Below are 14819 nucleotides of genomic sequence, written 5' to 3' on the forward strand. Positions count from 1 at the left end.
GCTATAGACTGTTCTAATCTCAGCCGGTTTGGCAGGGGCCGGAGGAGATTCGAAACATGTATGGGCAGGCTGATTATACCCAAACTGATTGATCAACTTGGGTGCAACCAGCCTGTAGGGTTTTTCATGCAATTATTGCCAGCAGCTAAAAACCACTAGCAATAACCACTGTGTGTTCTGTGTGACCCCCCCGCCCCCAAACATCAGGAGAACACAATAGCTCCGCAAGAGGGTTTCACAGTCAGTGTTGATGGGAGAATTGAGCAATTTTCTTTCCTGCAACTCGTGGTTACAGGAAAGAAAATCTCACCATCTATGGCCAAATTAACACTCCCCTCCCCCAAAATTGACAATGATGCTGTCCAAAGGGGCCCCTGTGCTCCTTCATCCAGAGTGGAAGCATTCTAATGTAGGAGGTGTTACTGGTCAGATCGGCAAGTGAAAACCGCAGCAAAGAAGCCTAAAAAAGAAAACTAATACAGCCATTACACCTAATGATTGGTAAGCTGCAATATATTACATTTTTGTTTTGGGTTTAATACCCAGTATAGCTATACCCATAACTTCTTTTTTAGTTTTGTATAGAATGCTGAAGGATCATTAACTCATGTAAGGTTTATTGCTGTTGCAAAGATTCCTTCACTTCCTGTCTGTTAAAAAAATGTGTCCCCAGGGCAGGAATTGAAGGGAAATATCTTTAACAGCAACACAGACAGAAGCAAAGATGCTTTATTTAGGTTAAAGTCCAACTCCAGGCAAAAATCCAATTTACATTGTACATTACCCTTAGTCTTAATTCCAAACACCTCTTCCTAATGCAGGCCATACATGGTCGAATTTCGAACGAATTTTCTTTTCAAAATCAGAAAATTTGTTTTTTTTTGTGATCCGATGATGCCACCATTGATTTTCGAAATTCGACAGACCAAGCCTTCAATTTCACCTCATGTTGCTACAGAAAAGAATTTTCTTGGCCGGGAATCTTCTTTTCTCTCTGTAAATTTTCTTTTATCTCCGTAAATTTTCTTTTCTTATTACATTTCTCGCACGATTCTTCCATCAATGATTAGAAAACCGATTCCTCAAATTTTATTTCTGCAAGAAAATCGGCTGTTGCTGCAGCCCACTAATGGTGCAAAATTCATCCGAAAATTCTTAGATACGATTTTTGAAAGAAAATTCTTTTGAAATTCGAACCATGTATGGCCGGCATTAGCCATCTCACAGTGTGATGGATCAAAGTCACAGTTTCCTTTTATGAGCAAAGCTAAATATCCTGCCCTGAGGATAGGGCACTTTTTCTGATGTTTATCTTCTTGGGCACTGGTCCCCTCCCCTCACCACGCCCATTGGTCCTCCTACCTCTGGAGCCTATGAGAGAAGACCTGGCCACTGATAGTGTTGCCTCCACCAATAGGGGATAACCACATCAAGTAGGCATTGATGTGGACACCCAACGAAGGACCCCAGAAAGTAAACAGAAGGAGAGAAAAGGGTTATCACGTGACCGTATCTTCAGTTAAAGCCGAACTAAAGGTGACTAATAAAGAACTGTGAGCAGTCAGCTCTTACCTGCCCGCTTGCAGGCTTCTGTTGCATGCACATGCGCAGCTCACTGTGCATTCTTGAGCTGGGCCAGAAAAACAGGGCCCCGTGTACATACGTTGGATGAGATGGTGAGTATTTCTTTCAGTTTAGTTCTGCTATAGGTAAAATTGGTATTTGAATAGGTTAGTATTATCCTGAAGTTGGCCTTTAGGTAGTGGAAGGCTCCTGTCAACATTTTATTAACTGTTTCCCTGTTGCAGATTTCTCCTCACTTCCTGTCTGCTAAATAGAAGTAAGGGGAAATCTCCGTAACAGAGCCCTGGATAAGAGTAGAACCTGAGTAGACCACTTCCCCATATGTTTTGGAGATGGAGAGAGTAAGAGAAATTCGGTAGGCTAGATAAAGATTGAGCAGCCTAGGGTGACAATGCAATGAGATCCCAAAAAGTTGGGAGGTATGCCTACGTGTGGTCTCCTAACATGATGCTGAGGTTGTAATGACCAGATTGGGTGCACAGGGGGGCGAATGTGGTTATCGCCATCAGCTAATGCAGGATCTAAGTAGTGCGGAGTCACTGGAATATATTCAAATGTGTCCCATTCTCTTGTTGATTGGGGCAGCCGTACATTTGGTGCAATTCATCTGCTGATTGGAATCTGTTGTGAACTGGCTTTGGAAATCTTTGGATTATCACTGGATATTAACCGGACCAGCTCTGCACAGCGGCACAGGGGCTTACACTGTGGCGGCGCATTAACCCCTTAAGGGGAGAGGGAGCTGGTGAGTGCGGACTATTGTCTTTATACATGAAAATCGCACCGGTTGCAATCCAGGAATCCACTGAAAACTGAAGCACACTGTCACCTTTGTTTGTTTTAGAAGAACTTTTTACTGGAGCTGTATTGTCTTTTCTGCCGTTGGACTTTTATAGCAACTAAAAAACGCATTCTTCCATTTAGGGACTTTATAAGTACGCAAGGACTGAATATATACACTATGGCACTTTAAGTAGCACATAGCACTTTTTCACAGTAGTTATTGCCATTATGGCACTTCTTTAAGCACTTTTCAATGAATGTTTAGCACTAATGTATATTTGCACCTTTAAAATCGCAATAAATGAATTATAACATTTATATGTGAAGTAGGGCCTTCACAATTTTTCCCTATGCATATGGCCAGCGATTTATATATGTAGAATATTTATTGTGCTTTTTTCCATACAATATTGGTTTCTTTACATTTTATTTTTGCATTGTTATTTTATGAGAGACATTGTCATGTAGGCATTTTCTAGTTACACTTCCAATTTTTCACATATTTACACAGATCTTTGTAAAAACAATATGTAATTAATAGCAGGTGAGCCTGCAGCAGGTATAATTAATAGTATGTGAGCGCCGTTACTACCACTTCTGGCATTTATTCACGTTTTTTCACCTTCTGGATGAATTTATATGGTAGTGGCAGAGTTTTCTTACCACTAGGGTCTCATTTTGGTTTTTTGGGTTGTTCACTTTTTGGTGTAGTTGTTTTAATTTAAATTTTATTTTATATTTAGGGTCCATAGCGCACCTTTACCCCTTTTTTTATCATACAGTACCCTGGCTTGTCTCTCTTTATTTACAGGATCTTAGTTGTAGGCTTTTGTGTTACATGCAGCTAGGCGATTGGACACTAGAAAACAATGCACAGCCCCTCCCACTCCTAACAATCCTCATTCTTTTGCTAGTGTCCTTAAGGGTATAGATGTCTTCTTTCTCTACTCCGGGGGAAGCAAAGATTTTGTGTTTTATATGTTATTTTCTTTGCTAACCTGTTGCCTCTTTTAGACAAGTGAATTCTCTCTGTGTCATTCTTGAGAGTCCCTGTAGGGGACATTCTGCCTTTCAGTTCACCATTACCATGTGATTAGGCAGGTAATCATCCGAGCCTACAGTCTGAAGGACCGGATCTCTCAGTGCTTTGTCGGCTTTTCAATATCAGGCCTCTGTTTTTCAGATTTGAAGGCTATAAGGTACTTTATGCCTAGTACACAGGATGTTTTTTTTTTTTGCATTCTAGTCTCATATCGAAAATTAATAAGTTACTAGAGTTAGGAAAATTCTCATACGACAGAATACAACTTCCCACGATGATGTAATGTATTGTAATGTATTCTTTCGTTTCCGAGCATGCGCGGTCTTGGTTACTCAATGTTTTGACAGACGTATACTGATTAAACAAAACTTGTTTGTTCTGTTAGCGTTCAAGAAAAATTTTCATGCTAGTCCCTTTGGACAATTTCGCAAAGTTGTGTACTAACGATCAGATTTTTGGACGATCGCTCCGAAAGCAGTATTTTTTGTCCCTTTTTCTCATTGTGTATACTAGGCATTAGGATGTTCTCTAAGTTTCGAGCCCTCTAATTTCCCATCTGCTAAATGGGCCTGTTAACATTTGCTGCTTTGTTACACATGCCTCCATTGCATTGCTTATGGATTTCCCAGTCGTCTAAGGCTAAGGTCCTGTGCCCTGTGCTATTCAATTAAGAAAATAGGATTTTTCCCTTGTACAAATGTTCTTTTAGTACAGTACAGGGCATAGGATCCTCCTCTCTTTTCTGATGTTCTTTATGATGCACTTTTTTATTGCTTGCTACTAAACTGAGGCTTGCTGGGGGGTTAGTGTTATGCTGGGGTTATCCTTTCAAATTTTTTTGGCAGTATCCAATCACCCTATGGTAGGTGCATAAACCAATCATCTAAGACTAATGCCGGCCATACACGGTTCGAATTTCGAAAGAATTTTCTTTCGAAAATCGTATCTAAGAATGTTCGTATGAATTTTGCACCATTAGTGGGCTGCAGCAACAGCCGATTTTCGTGCGGAAATAAAATTTGAGGAACCGGACATGTTGGAAATTTTTAGAAAAACTAACGATTTTCTAATCAATGATGGGAGAATCGTGCGAGAAACGTAATAAGAAAAGAAAATGTACGGAGATAAAAGAAAATTTACGGAGAGAAAAGAAGATTCCCAGCCAATAAAATTCTGTTCTGTAGCAACATGAGGTGAAATTGAAGGCTTGGTCGGCCGAATTTCGAAAATCAATGGTGTTATCATAGGATCACAAAAAAAACGAATTTTCTGATTTTGAAAAGAAAATTCGTTCAAAATTCGCCCGTGTATGGCCTGCATAAGATACTGTTTTCTGTAATGTACATCGAGGAAAGGATTTATAGGGAAGGCAAAAAAAGATATATTTTTATATCTTTGATCATTTGTAGATAATGCATTTGAATGGGTCTGTATTAACTGGTGATGAGTGGGGCAGGTAATTGAGCAAAGCCAAAGAGATCTGGCATACTTCTGACTAACTTGCTTACCTAAAGTGGTAGTAAAGGCCAAGTGACAAGTATTCTTAAAAATGCTTGCTGTCCCTCCTCTTACCTATGCTGCATAGCCTGTATAAAATGATCCGTGTAAATTTCTTTTTTATAATCGGCTCCACTGCGGTCATGTGATTCAGACAACAACAGTTCTAAATTCTCAAAGTCATAATCACCTGCTGGCTCTCATTACCCCCTGTTGTTGGTGCTCCCTCCTCTCCTCTGCAGCCGCCACTCTTCGACACAGGGGAGCAGAATAGAGCTTTCTTTTGGTGGTATTTGATCACCTCTGCGTTTTTTTATTTTTTATGCTATAAACAAAAATAGAGCCACAATTTTGAAAAAATGCAATATTTTTTACTTTTTGCTATAATACCCCCCAAAAATATATATAAAAAAAATTCTTTCCACAGTTTAGGCCAATAAGTATTCTACTTTTTTTGGTAAAAAAAAAATCGCGATAAGCATTTATTGATTGGTTTGTGCAAAAGTTATAGCGTCTACAAAATAGGGAATAGTTTTATAGCATTTTTATTAATAATTTTTTTTTTTTTACTAGTAATAGCGGCGATCAGCGTTTTATAATGTGACTGCGACATTATGGCGGACACGTCGGACAATTTTGACACATTTTTGTGACCATTAATACAGCGATCAGTGCGATTAAAAATGCATTGATTACTGTAAAAATGTCACGGACAGTGAAGAGGTTAACATTAAGGGGCGGTGCAGGGGTTAAGTGTGACCTAATGTGTGTTTCTTACTGTAGGAGACGTGGCTTGGCGTGTGACATCACTGATTGTCTGTTCTCTGTCATAAGGAACGACAATCAGTGACAAGCTCACTAGGAAGCATGGGGGAGAGGTTTGTTTACACTTACCTCTCCCCATTCTTCTGCTCTGTGACCCGATCGCGGGACTCCGGCAGCCATCAGGTCCTGCGGTCACGGAGCTCAGGACCAGGTCGCGAGTGCACATGGCTGGGCTCTTAAAGGGCAAGGTACATGTACGTGCTTGTGCCCAGCCGTGCCGTTCTGCTGACGTATATGAGCGTGAGGCGGTCCTTAAGTGGTTAATGGAAGTAACACGCTGCAAGCGAACACATTTCCCTTGGCTGTGATTGTTATATTTGCCGCAGCTGTAGGGCAGGTTTTAGGTTTACAAACTGTTATACTTTTACTACATTTTTAGTTTAAACTTTTTTCTTACTTTATGAAACCGCCTTAGTGAAAAACGCTCTTGCCATTTACAGATCTGATGAACTGAATTGGATATTTGATGCTTAGACTATGACATTACATTGATTTACATGGCAGTGTTTTTGTTTATTTGCAGTTTCCGATGAGCATCTACTGGGGTGAGTACTCTGAATGCATTTGTTATACAAACTGTTGTCTTGGAGACCTCAGGCAGTTCCAGAGCTTCCAAGTCTTCTCATCAGACAAGTTAAATATCTTTGTTTTCTTTTGGTTTAAATGCTTACTCATGAATAGCGTGTGTTGTCTGTACTTGCTGTTTGTTCCTCACGTTTTCTATATTGGGATTTATAGGCTGGTTTTACAAGCTGGACTGGGATTAAAGTGACACTAAAGGCCCCATTCACACCTCAGCGATTATCTGCTTGAAGCTCAAAAATGCTGGAAGAGAAAAAAAAAAAAAAAATCAATGATTCTCTATGGAGATGGTTCACATCACCACTCCGTGTCACCTAAAGCCAAACACCTGAAGCTCAAACAAGTTCTGGAGCTTTTTTTGTCACTTGAATCGGCCAGATTAGGGCGTTTTTGGTGCATTTGTATTCCCATAGAAATGAATGGAAATGCGCCATTCGCACGTTTTTGCGCGGTTTTCTGCTCAAATGAAAAAAAGTTAAAAATAAAATGGTAATATATGAATAAATAAATGTAAAATTAATATAATTAACTAGAAATCATCATAAATAAGTAAAATAAATGAATAATATGTAATAATGCATTAATAAATAATAATTAACCTCTAACCTTAAAAAATATTAAATGTATTATTTTTATTATTATTATTATTATTATTAATAATAATAAATAGGTAAAATAAATGAATAATATGTAAAAAATATTATTATTATTATTATTATTATTATTAATAATAATAATAATAATAATAATAAATAAATGTAAAATGAATATAAATAACAAAAAATCATCATAATTAAGTAAAATAAATGAATAATATGTAATAATGCATTAATAAAAAATAACCTCTAACCTTAAAAAAATATTAAATGTATTATTATTTATTTTTAATAATAATAATAATAATAATAAAAAATTTAAAATGAATATAAATAACTAAAAATCATCATAAATAGGTAAAATAAATGAATAATATGTAATAATGCATTTATAAATAATAATTAACCTCTAACCTTAAAAAAAATATTAAATGTATTATTATTATTATTATTATTATTAATAATAATAATAATAATAATAATAATAATAATAATATAACAATAAACACCCAGACTCAAACAAAAAAAAAAAACATTATTAATAATAATAATTTATTTTGTGTTAGGGTGTTTAGTTATTTATTATTATTACATTTTTTTAAGGGGTAATGGTTAAAGTTAAGGGTTAATTAATTATTTATCGTTACTTAGTATTAATTTAGTATTTATTTATTGCATTTTTTTATTTATGATTTTTATTTATTTATGTATTTATTTGTTTATTTTTATTTATATAATAATAAATAAAATAAGATAAAAAATAAATAAAATAATAATAAATAACCCTATCCCCAACTTCTAATACTAACCTTTACCCTAACAAAAAACAAATTATAATAAATAAATAATAATAAAAGAAGAAATAAAAGCTAATGAAAAAGCTAAAAAAAAAAAACTGAAATACCTAGCACCAAATGATGCAACAGATAATCATTTTTTCTACTGGCTAATAAAAAAACGCCAAAGCCCAAAAACTTTGCATACAAACGCACAAAAACAAGCCAAAATCGTACATAAAAACATATTAAAAAACGCCAGAACGCTCAGGTGTGAATGCTATCTAAATGATATCTTCATTCTTCAAATTTAAACAATACACATGCACTACGTAATGGCTCTGTAATCTATTTTTAATGAAACCATTTCTTACTGTGCATTATTGCCTCCTTGTAACGTCCTACGTGAGCTCTGAACCTCTCTTTCTCTAGTCGTCTGTCCAGGACAGCACTAGAGAGATAGGCTCCACCTCCAGAGGCAGGAAACACAAACCAGATCTTTAAAGGGCGGTCTCCGTCCCTTCCCCTTCAGTCTTTGTGTTTCCTCCACCGGAGGAGGAGGCTGGATCAGGAGCTCTCCTTCCCCTGACGGTGGGATAGCCCATAAGAGACGGGGAAGGAGTTCTGGTTACCTGTTGGTAAACGGACGTTTGAAGTCCTCCGGTCGGGTTGACTGCAGCTTCGAACCGGCGTTCTCCTTCTGAAGCCCGGAGAGGGCGTTCGTTTCCCCATCTGACAATAGGTTCAAAATTGGGCGCGAAGTCAGGTGGGGGGCGGGCACAGGCTTCGAGTTCCGGCCTGTGCAACACAGGAGGAGGATAGAGGACTTCCGGCAATCCACTACCGGTTCCGGGTCACGCGGCGAGCGTGGACGTTCGGGACCTTGGCGGCTATTTTAAAAAGCCGCAGCCACGAGGCGTTCGTGCTGCATCGCTTTATCGCCATTACGAAGGGAAGCCTCCAGGCGGTTAGGCGTGTTCCGTTCGAATATGGATGCAGTGGAGAGTGGCAGTGGAGCCGAACCAGCTCAGGTAGGCAAACACAGAGGTGTCTTGTACCTACAGGGCTGGGAGAGAGAGGGGGGGGGGGGGAGTAATGGACTAATCAATGCAAAGGCATTTTGAAATGGTCCAGGTGTACTTTTTCCTCCCTCCCTCTCTCAAACAGGATCCGGACTAAAGAGTCTTGCGAATCCTGTTAGCGGTTGGTGGGGTGCACATAGGTGTTTGGTGAAGGCGTCCTATTTTACTAAAGGTTTCGCTGACGTTGGCTTGTCTGTTTTTTTCCCTTCCTTCTTCTCTCCTTCTCTTGCCTTAGGCTCTGCCCAAAGAACCAGAGAGGTCAGGGGGGAAGAAGAGATGTCCTTCATGTATGAGTAAATTAAAAGAAGGATGGTCTAAGCCCCTTTGTAAACCATGCATAGACATATTGGTCTATAAGGAAGCTACGGGAGCTTGTAAGGATTTGATTTCTGGAGTACAGAAAGAAATGGAGTCCATCAAAGCAATGTTAGCGAACCTTGAAACCCCAAAACCAGCTGCAGTTCCCTCTGCTTCCACCCCAGTTGAAGGTGACGAATCAGAGGAGGAGGAACTTGATTCTCTGGATGGCCTAAGTGAGGCGGCATCATCCAGAGATGTTCCTGTTCAAGGGTCAAGCTCTCCCAGATACAGGCTCTCACTCGAGGAGGTTGATGCCTTACTGGGGGTAATTTATGAGACGCTCGAAATCAGAGAGGAGCCAGTCTCCCTGTTCTTGCATGACCGGATGTATCAGACCCTAAAAACAGATTCAGTTAGGGTCTTTCCGGTTCATAGCACACTGATAGATTCAATAAAAAAAGAGTGGGAGGAGCCAGAGAAAAAGTTATTTTTCCCTAAAAGCATGAAGCGGAGATTCCCCTTCAGCGAGGACCCCTCTTGTATTTGGAATAAAGTGCCCAAGGTAGACGCAGCTTTTTCCCAGTGTGCAAAGTCAACAAATCTTGCCTTTGAGGACATGGGTGTTCTAAAGGAACCCATGGATAAAAGGATGGAGGTACTATTAAAGAGGTCATGGGAAGTAACCATGAATAACTTAAAACCTGCAATAGCCACGACAATAGTGGCTCGCAACTTGGAGGTCTGGCTGGAACAATTACAAGGCCATTTGGAAGGGGGTACCTCCAGAAAGGAAATTCTGGATTCCCTTCCTATGCTACATAAAGCAGCAGGTTATATAGCAGATGCCTCTGCGGAGTCTGTTAAATTGTCAGCCAGGACCGCTGCCCTCGTAAATTCATCCCGCAGGGCACTTTGGCTGAAGTCTTGGTCGGGAGACTCGGCCTCAAAAGTGAGGTTATGTGGCATCCCCTTTGAGGGAGACCTCTTGTTCGGGCAGGACCTTGAGAAAGTCCTGGACCGTACTGCGGACAAGAAGAAGGCCTTTCCTGTCAAATCTAAAAAGACTACAGGTAAACGCTTTTTTCGTCCTCAAAGGCAGGGACAGTCACAAGGGCAGACCTCTAAGGAGTCAATCCCTAAGAAACAGTGGATGGGAGGAAAACAGAAAAGCAATCTCTTTTCCTCTTCTAAAAAAACCACTAAATCCCAGTGACACGGTTCCTGTGGGGGGGAGACTGGGGCGGTTCCTCCCACAGTGGGAAGACGCTACCCCAAATCCTTTTATTCTGAGGATCATCAGGGAGGGTTACAAAATACAGTTCAAACACATCCCACCTGCAAGGATGTGTCTGACCAAGCCTCCCAAAGACCCCCAGAAAGCGACAGCTTTGCTGTTGCAAATTGGCGATTTAATAGATCAGAGGGTTCTAGTGCCAGTTCCGCCACAGGAAATAAATCACGGTTTCTATTCACACGTGTTTGTAGTAAGGAAACCGTCAGACAAATTCCGGTTGATCTTGAATCTGAAGTTACTGAACAAGTGGGTAACTTACAAGAAATTCCGGATGGAAATTTTTTTTACAGTGAGATCAGTACTCCCTCCAGATTGTTTCATGGCCTCTCTCGATCTAAGGGACGCGTATCTACACATCCCGATTCGAGAAGACTCTCAAAAGTATTTGAGGATAGCGATTCTTTGGGCAAGTCAGATTCGATACCTCCAATTCAGGGCTCTGCCATTCGGTCTGTCTTCTTCCCCCAGGATATTCACCAAGGTCCTGGCAGAAGCATTGGCTCCCCTAAGACTGAAAGGGATCGCTGTCATACCGTACTTGGACGACCTTTTATTCTTTGCCCCCTCAAAGCTCCAACTGCAGGGAGATCTGAGGGTAGCTATCTCTTGCCTAAAAAGGCTGGGGTGGTTGATAAACCAAGAAAAGTCGCACCTGATACCAACACAGGCCATACAGTATCTAGGTTTTCTGGTGGATTCAGTGTCACAGAAAATCTTCCTTACAGGGGAAAAAGTGGAAAAGGTGAAAGAGATGGTAACCTTTTTGCAGTCCAATCAGACAATTTCCATCCGGTCAGTTATGGCAGGGTTGGGCCTATTAGTGGCAACAATCCCTGCAGTTCCTTGGGCAAGAGCTCATTTCAGGTGTCTCCAGGCCAATATTCTGAGCAGCTGGGACGGGACACAAGAGTCCCTGGACGGGACTATCCATCTATCCTCAAAGACCAAAAGGTCTCTTTGGTGGTGGAAGAGAGAGGAGAACCTAGTACGGGGTCTATGGTGGTCTCCTCCAGTGTCTGTTCGCATCACCACGGATGCCAGTGCTTGGGGCTGGGGGGCCCACTTGGGGTCGAAAGTAGCCCAAGGATGCTGGGGGAAGACACAGTCCCAGAGGTCGGCCAATTGGAGGGAGTTGCAGGCAGTCTGGGAAGCCTTAAGGGTGTTTGCCAGGGATCTGAAGGACCACCATGTACAGGTCCTCTCGGACAGTATAGTGGCGGTTTCCTACCTAAACAAGCAGGGAGGAACAAGATGCCCGTCCTTGATCAAGCTAACAAGTACGATCATGCATTGGGCAGAAGAAAACCTAAAATCGGTTTCAGCGGTCCATCTAAAGGGGGTGGACAACCACCTGGCAGACTTTCTGAGTCGACACCGGGTGTACGAATCGGAATGGTCACTAAACGGGGAGATTTTCCAGCTGTTAGTACGCAAATGGGGTCTTCCGGAAGTGGACTTGTTCGCCAGGAAAGCGAACACCCAGGTCCCAGTATACTTCTCCCTAGAGAGGGAGGCAGGGGCAAAAGGGATAGACGCTTTGGCACAAAGCTGGGCATTTCACATTTGCTACACCTTCCCCCCATTCAAGCTAATTCCTCTAGTCCTGAGGAAATTTTTGCAGGAACGGACCACATTGATACTAGTGGTTCCGTATTGGCCGAAGAGGCCATGGTTCTCGATGCTGCTGGGCCTGACAGACGAACCTCCCCTCATACTGCCCGAGAGAGAGGATCTGCTGTCCCAGGGTCCAGTTCTGTTACCAGAACTGCAGACCCTAAAGTTATCGGCCTGGCGTCTGAAGAGAGTCTCTTGAAGTCTAAGGGACTCTCGGATAGGGTAATTAAAACACTTCTTTCTAGTAGAAAGAAGGTAACCCAAGCAATTTATGTTAAGTACTGGAAAGTTTTTTGTTCATGGTTGGACACTAAAAAGGTGTCTATAAGTATCCCGACAGTCTTGGAATTTTTACAAGACGGTGTGGATAAGGGACTGGCCATTAGTACCTTAAAGGTACAAATTGCGGCCCTGTCTGTTTTATTGGATCAACCTCTGGCGGTAGACCCGCTAGTTAGCAGGTTCTTTAAGGGGTTGACCAGGATTAAACCTGTTCCTTTCAAAATTTTACCCAAATGGGACCTGTCAATTGTGTTACAGGGATGGGTAAAAAAGTCTCTGGAAGAAGAACCTTCCTTGAGATGGATCACGCTTAAAACGGTGTTCCTAGTGGCTATTTCCACAGCTAGACGCATTAGCGAGCTTCAGGCACTTTCGGTGAAAGAGCCGTTTTTACAAATTTTTGAGGATAGGCTGGTGTTGCGCATGGACCCTGGGTTTTTACCCAAAGTAGTGACAAAGTTCCACAGAACACAGGAAATTGTTTTGCCTTCGTTCTGTGGGTCTCCCACTAATCCTAAGGAGGTAGAGTTTAGCCAACTGGATGTGAGAGCCTGTGTCTTACAATATCTGGAGATGTCAAAAAACATTAGAAAATCAGATGCATTATTTGTTTTACATGCGGGTAAAAAATTGGGGTCACAAGCTTCAAAAAATACAATTGCAAGGTGGATCAAACAAGCTATTGTAGAAGCCTACAAAGGAATGAAAATGGAATGTCCTTTTTCCCCCATGGCTCACTCCACACGGGCGCTATCGACCTCATGGGCAGAGCGAGCTGGAGCAACACCAGAACAAATTTGTCAAGCAGCAACTTGGTCAAGCTACTCGACGTTTATGAAGCATTACAGATTGGACCTTATCTCAGCGCAAGACCAGGCGTTTGGGAGAAAGGTCCTTCAAGCGGTAGTCCCCCCCTAATCTGGTAAGTTCTCGTTGATCCTCTCTAGTGCTGTCCTGGACAGACGACTAGAGGAAACGAGAGTTAGACTTACCGGTAACTCTGTTTCTAGGAGTCGTCCAGGACAGCATGGATTCCCTCCCTATATGCTGTTATAATGCTGGACAAGTGTTTTTGTCGTTACAGAAGCCGTTTCCGGGTAAGTTCTCGTTTACAAGACTGAAGGGGAAGGGACGGAGACCGCCCTTTAAAGATCTGGTTTGTGTTTCCTGCCTCTGGAGGTGGAGCCTATCTCTCTAGTGCTGTCCTGGACGACTCCTAGAAACAGAGTTACCGGTAAGTCTAACTCTCGTTTTTTCCCACCTCACGTTTGGAACGAGCAGCGCCTGCTAGTTGCAGTCATGTGCACGGCTCGGTGCACAATACACATCCCATGGTTCATAGTCCATCTTGGGAGCAACCAAGAGAAGCAGGCTGCATTCCTACATACAGAGGGACCATTGAGAACAAACATAGCCAACCTCTAATTGGAAGTTGGGTCATGAAAACAAAAATGGAATTGGAGGAGGCTGAGGGCATTGGGCAGGAGAAGTTTTTATTTTTTATTTTATGAGTTTGTTGTAAACTTTTAATAAGAAAAAGAAAAAAAATACCCCTGTAAGACAAAGGCATAATGAACTAGTATGCATTGCATACTAGCTCATTATGAAATACCTTAGAATGAAGCTGTTCCAGTGGCACCCGCACCCTACTAAAACAAAATGTTCCCCCAAGTTTCTTCTGGGCTTGCTGGCTCCGGCGCTGTGATTGGCCGTAGCTACAATGACATCACTCCCGTACATGTGTGAGAGCCGCCAGTCACGGCATGGGGCTTGGAAGGAACAGCACCCATTCCTTCAGAGAGCGTCCGCCAGTGATGTCACTGGCTGCATGTAATGAAAATATCTCGAAGCCTCCTGTACATCACACACCAGTAAAGCAGAATTGGATACAAGTTTACGTTGAAATACAATTGGTGGTTACCTTCTATGTATAGTGTTCTTTTTTAGTAGTTTATTAACTATTTAACTTGACCTTTGGAAGATTTACCTCTCTTCATGACCAATCCATTTTTTTGCGATACGGCACTGCATTACTTTTACTAACTATTGCGTGGTCATGCAACACTGTACCCAAATAAAATCAATGTCATTTATTTCTCACAAGTAGAATCTTCTTTTGGTGTTATTTGATCACCTCTGCAGTTTTTATTTTTTCCACTATAAACAAAAAAAGACCATCAATTTTGAAAAAATATATATTTTATACTTTTTGCTATGAAACATATCCAATAAAAAAAAATGTAAAAAATCGAAATTTCTTCATAAATTTAGGTCAATATGTATTCTGCTACATGTTTTTGGTAAAAAAAAAATCCCAATAACCGTATATTGTTTGCGCAAAAGTTATAGCGTCTACAAATTATGGGACATATACTGGAATTTTTATTTATCTTTATACTGGTAATGGCGGCAATCAGCGACTTATAGTGGGACTTTGATACTGCAGCGGACAATCAGACACTAACTGACACTTTGTGGGAACCAGTGACACTAATACAAGGATCAGTGCTAAAAACATGCTAAAACGAATAACACTGTCTGGGAAGGGGTTAAACATGTAGG

The 14819-nt window shown here is 41.1% G+C and overlaps 1 protein-coding gene across 2 annotated transcripts in view; it reads left to right on the forward strand.

The window, feature by feature from the left end:
* The window catches only part of ZSWIM7 (zinc finger SWIM-type containing 7), a 310444-nt gene that overhangs the window by 58749 nt on the left and 236876 nt on the right, over window positions 1-14819 (forward strand). For both annotated transcript variants that reach the window (XM_077480306.1, XM_077480307.1), the window contains one exon: window positions 6255-6276. In XM_077480306.1, the coding sequence (XP_077336432.1) occupies window positions 6255-6276 (22 nt within the window). The remainder of the gene's footprint in view (window positions 1-6254; window positions 6277-14819) is intronic.

This window comes from Lithobates pipiens, unplaced genomic scaffold, assembly GCF_037356315.1.
Source record: "Lithobates pipiens isolate NorthernLeopardFrog02 unplaced genomic scaffold, aLitPip1_a1.2 Scaffold_16, whole genome shotgun sequence".
Taxonomy (NCBI): Eukaryota; Metazoa; Chordata; class Amphibia; order Anura; family Ranidae; genus Lithobates; species Lithobates pipiens.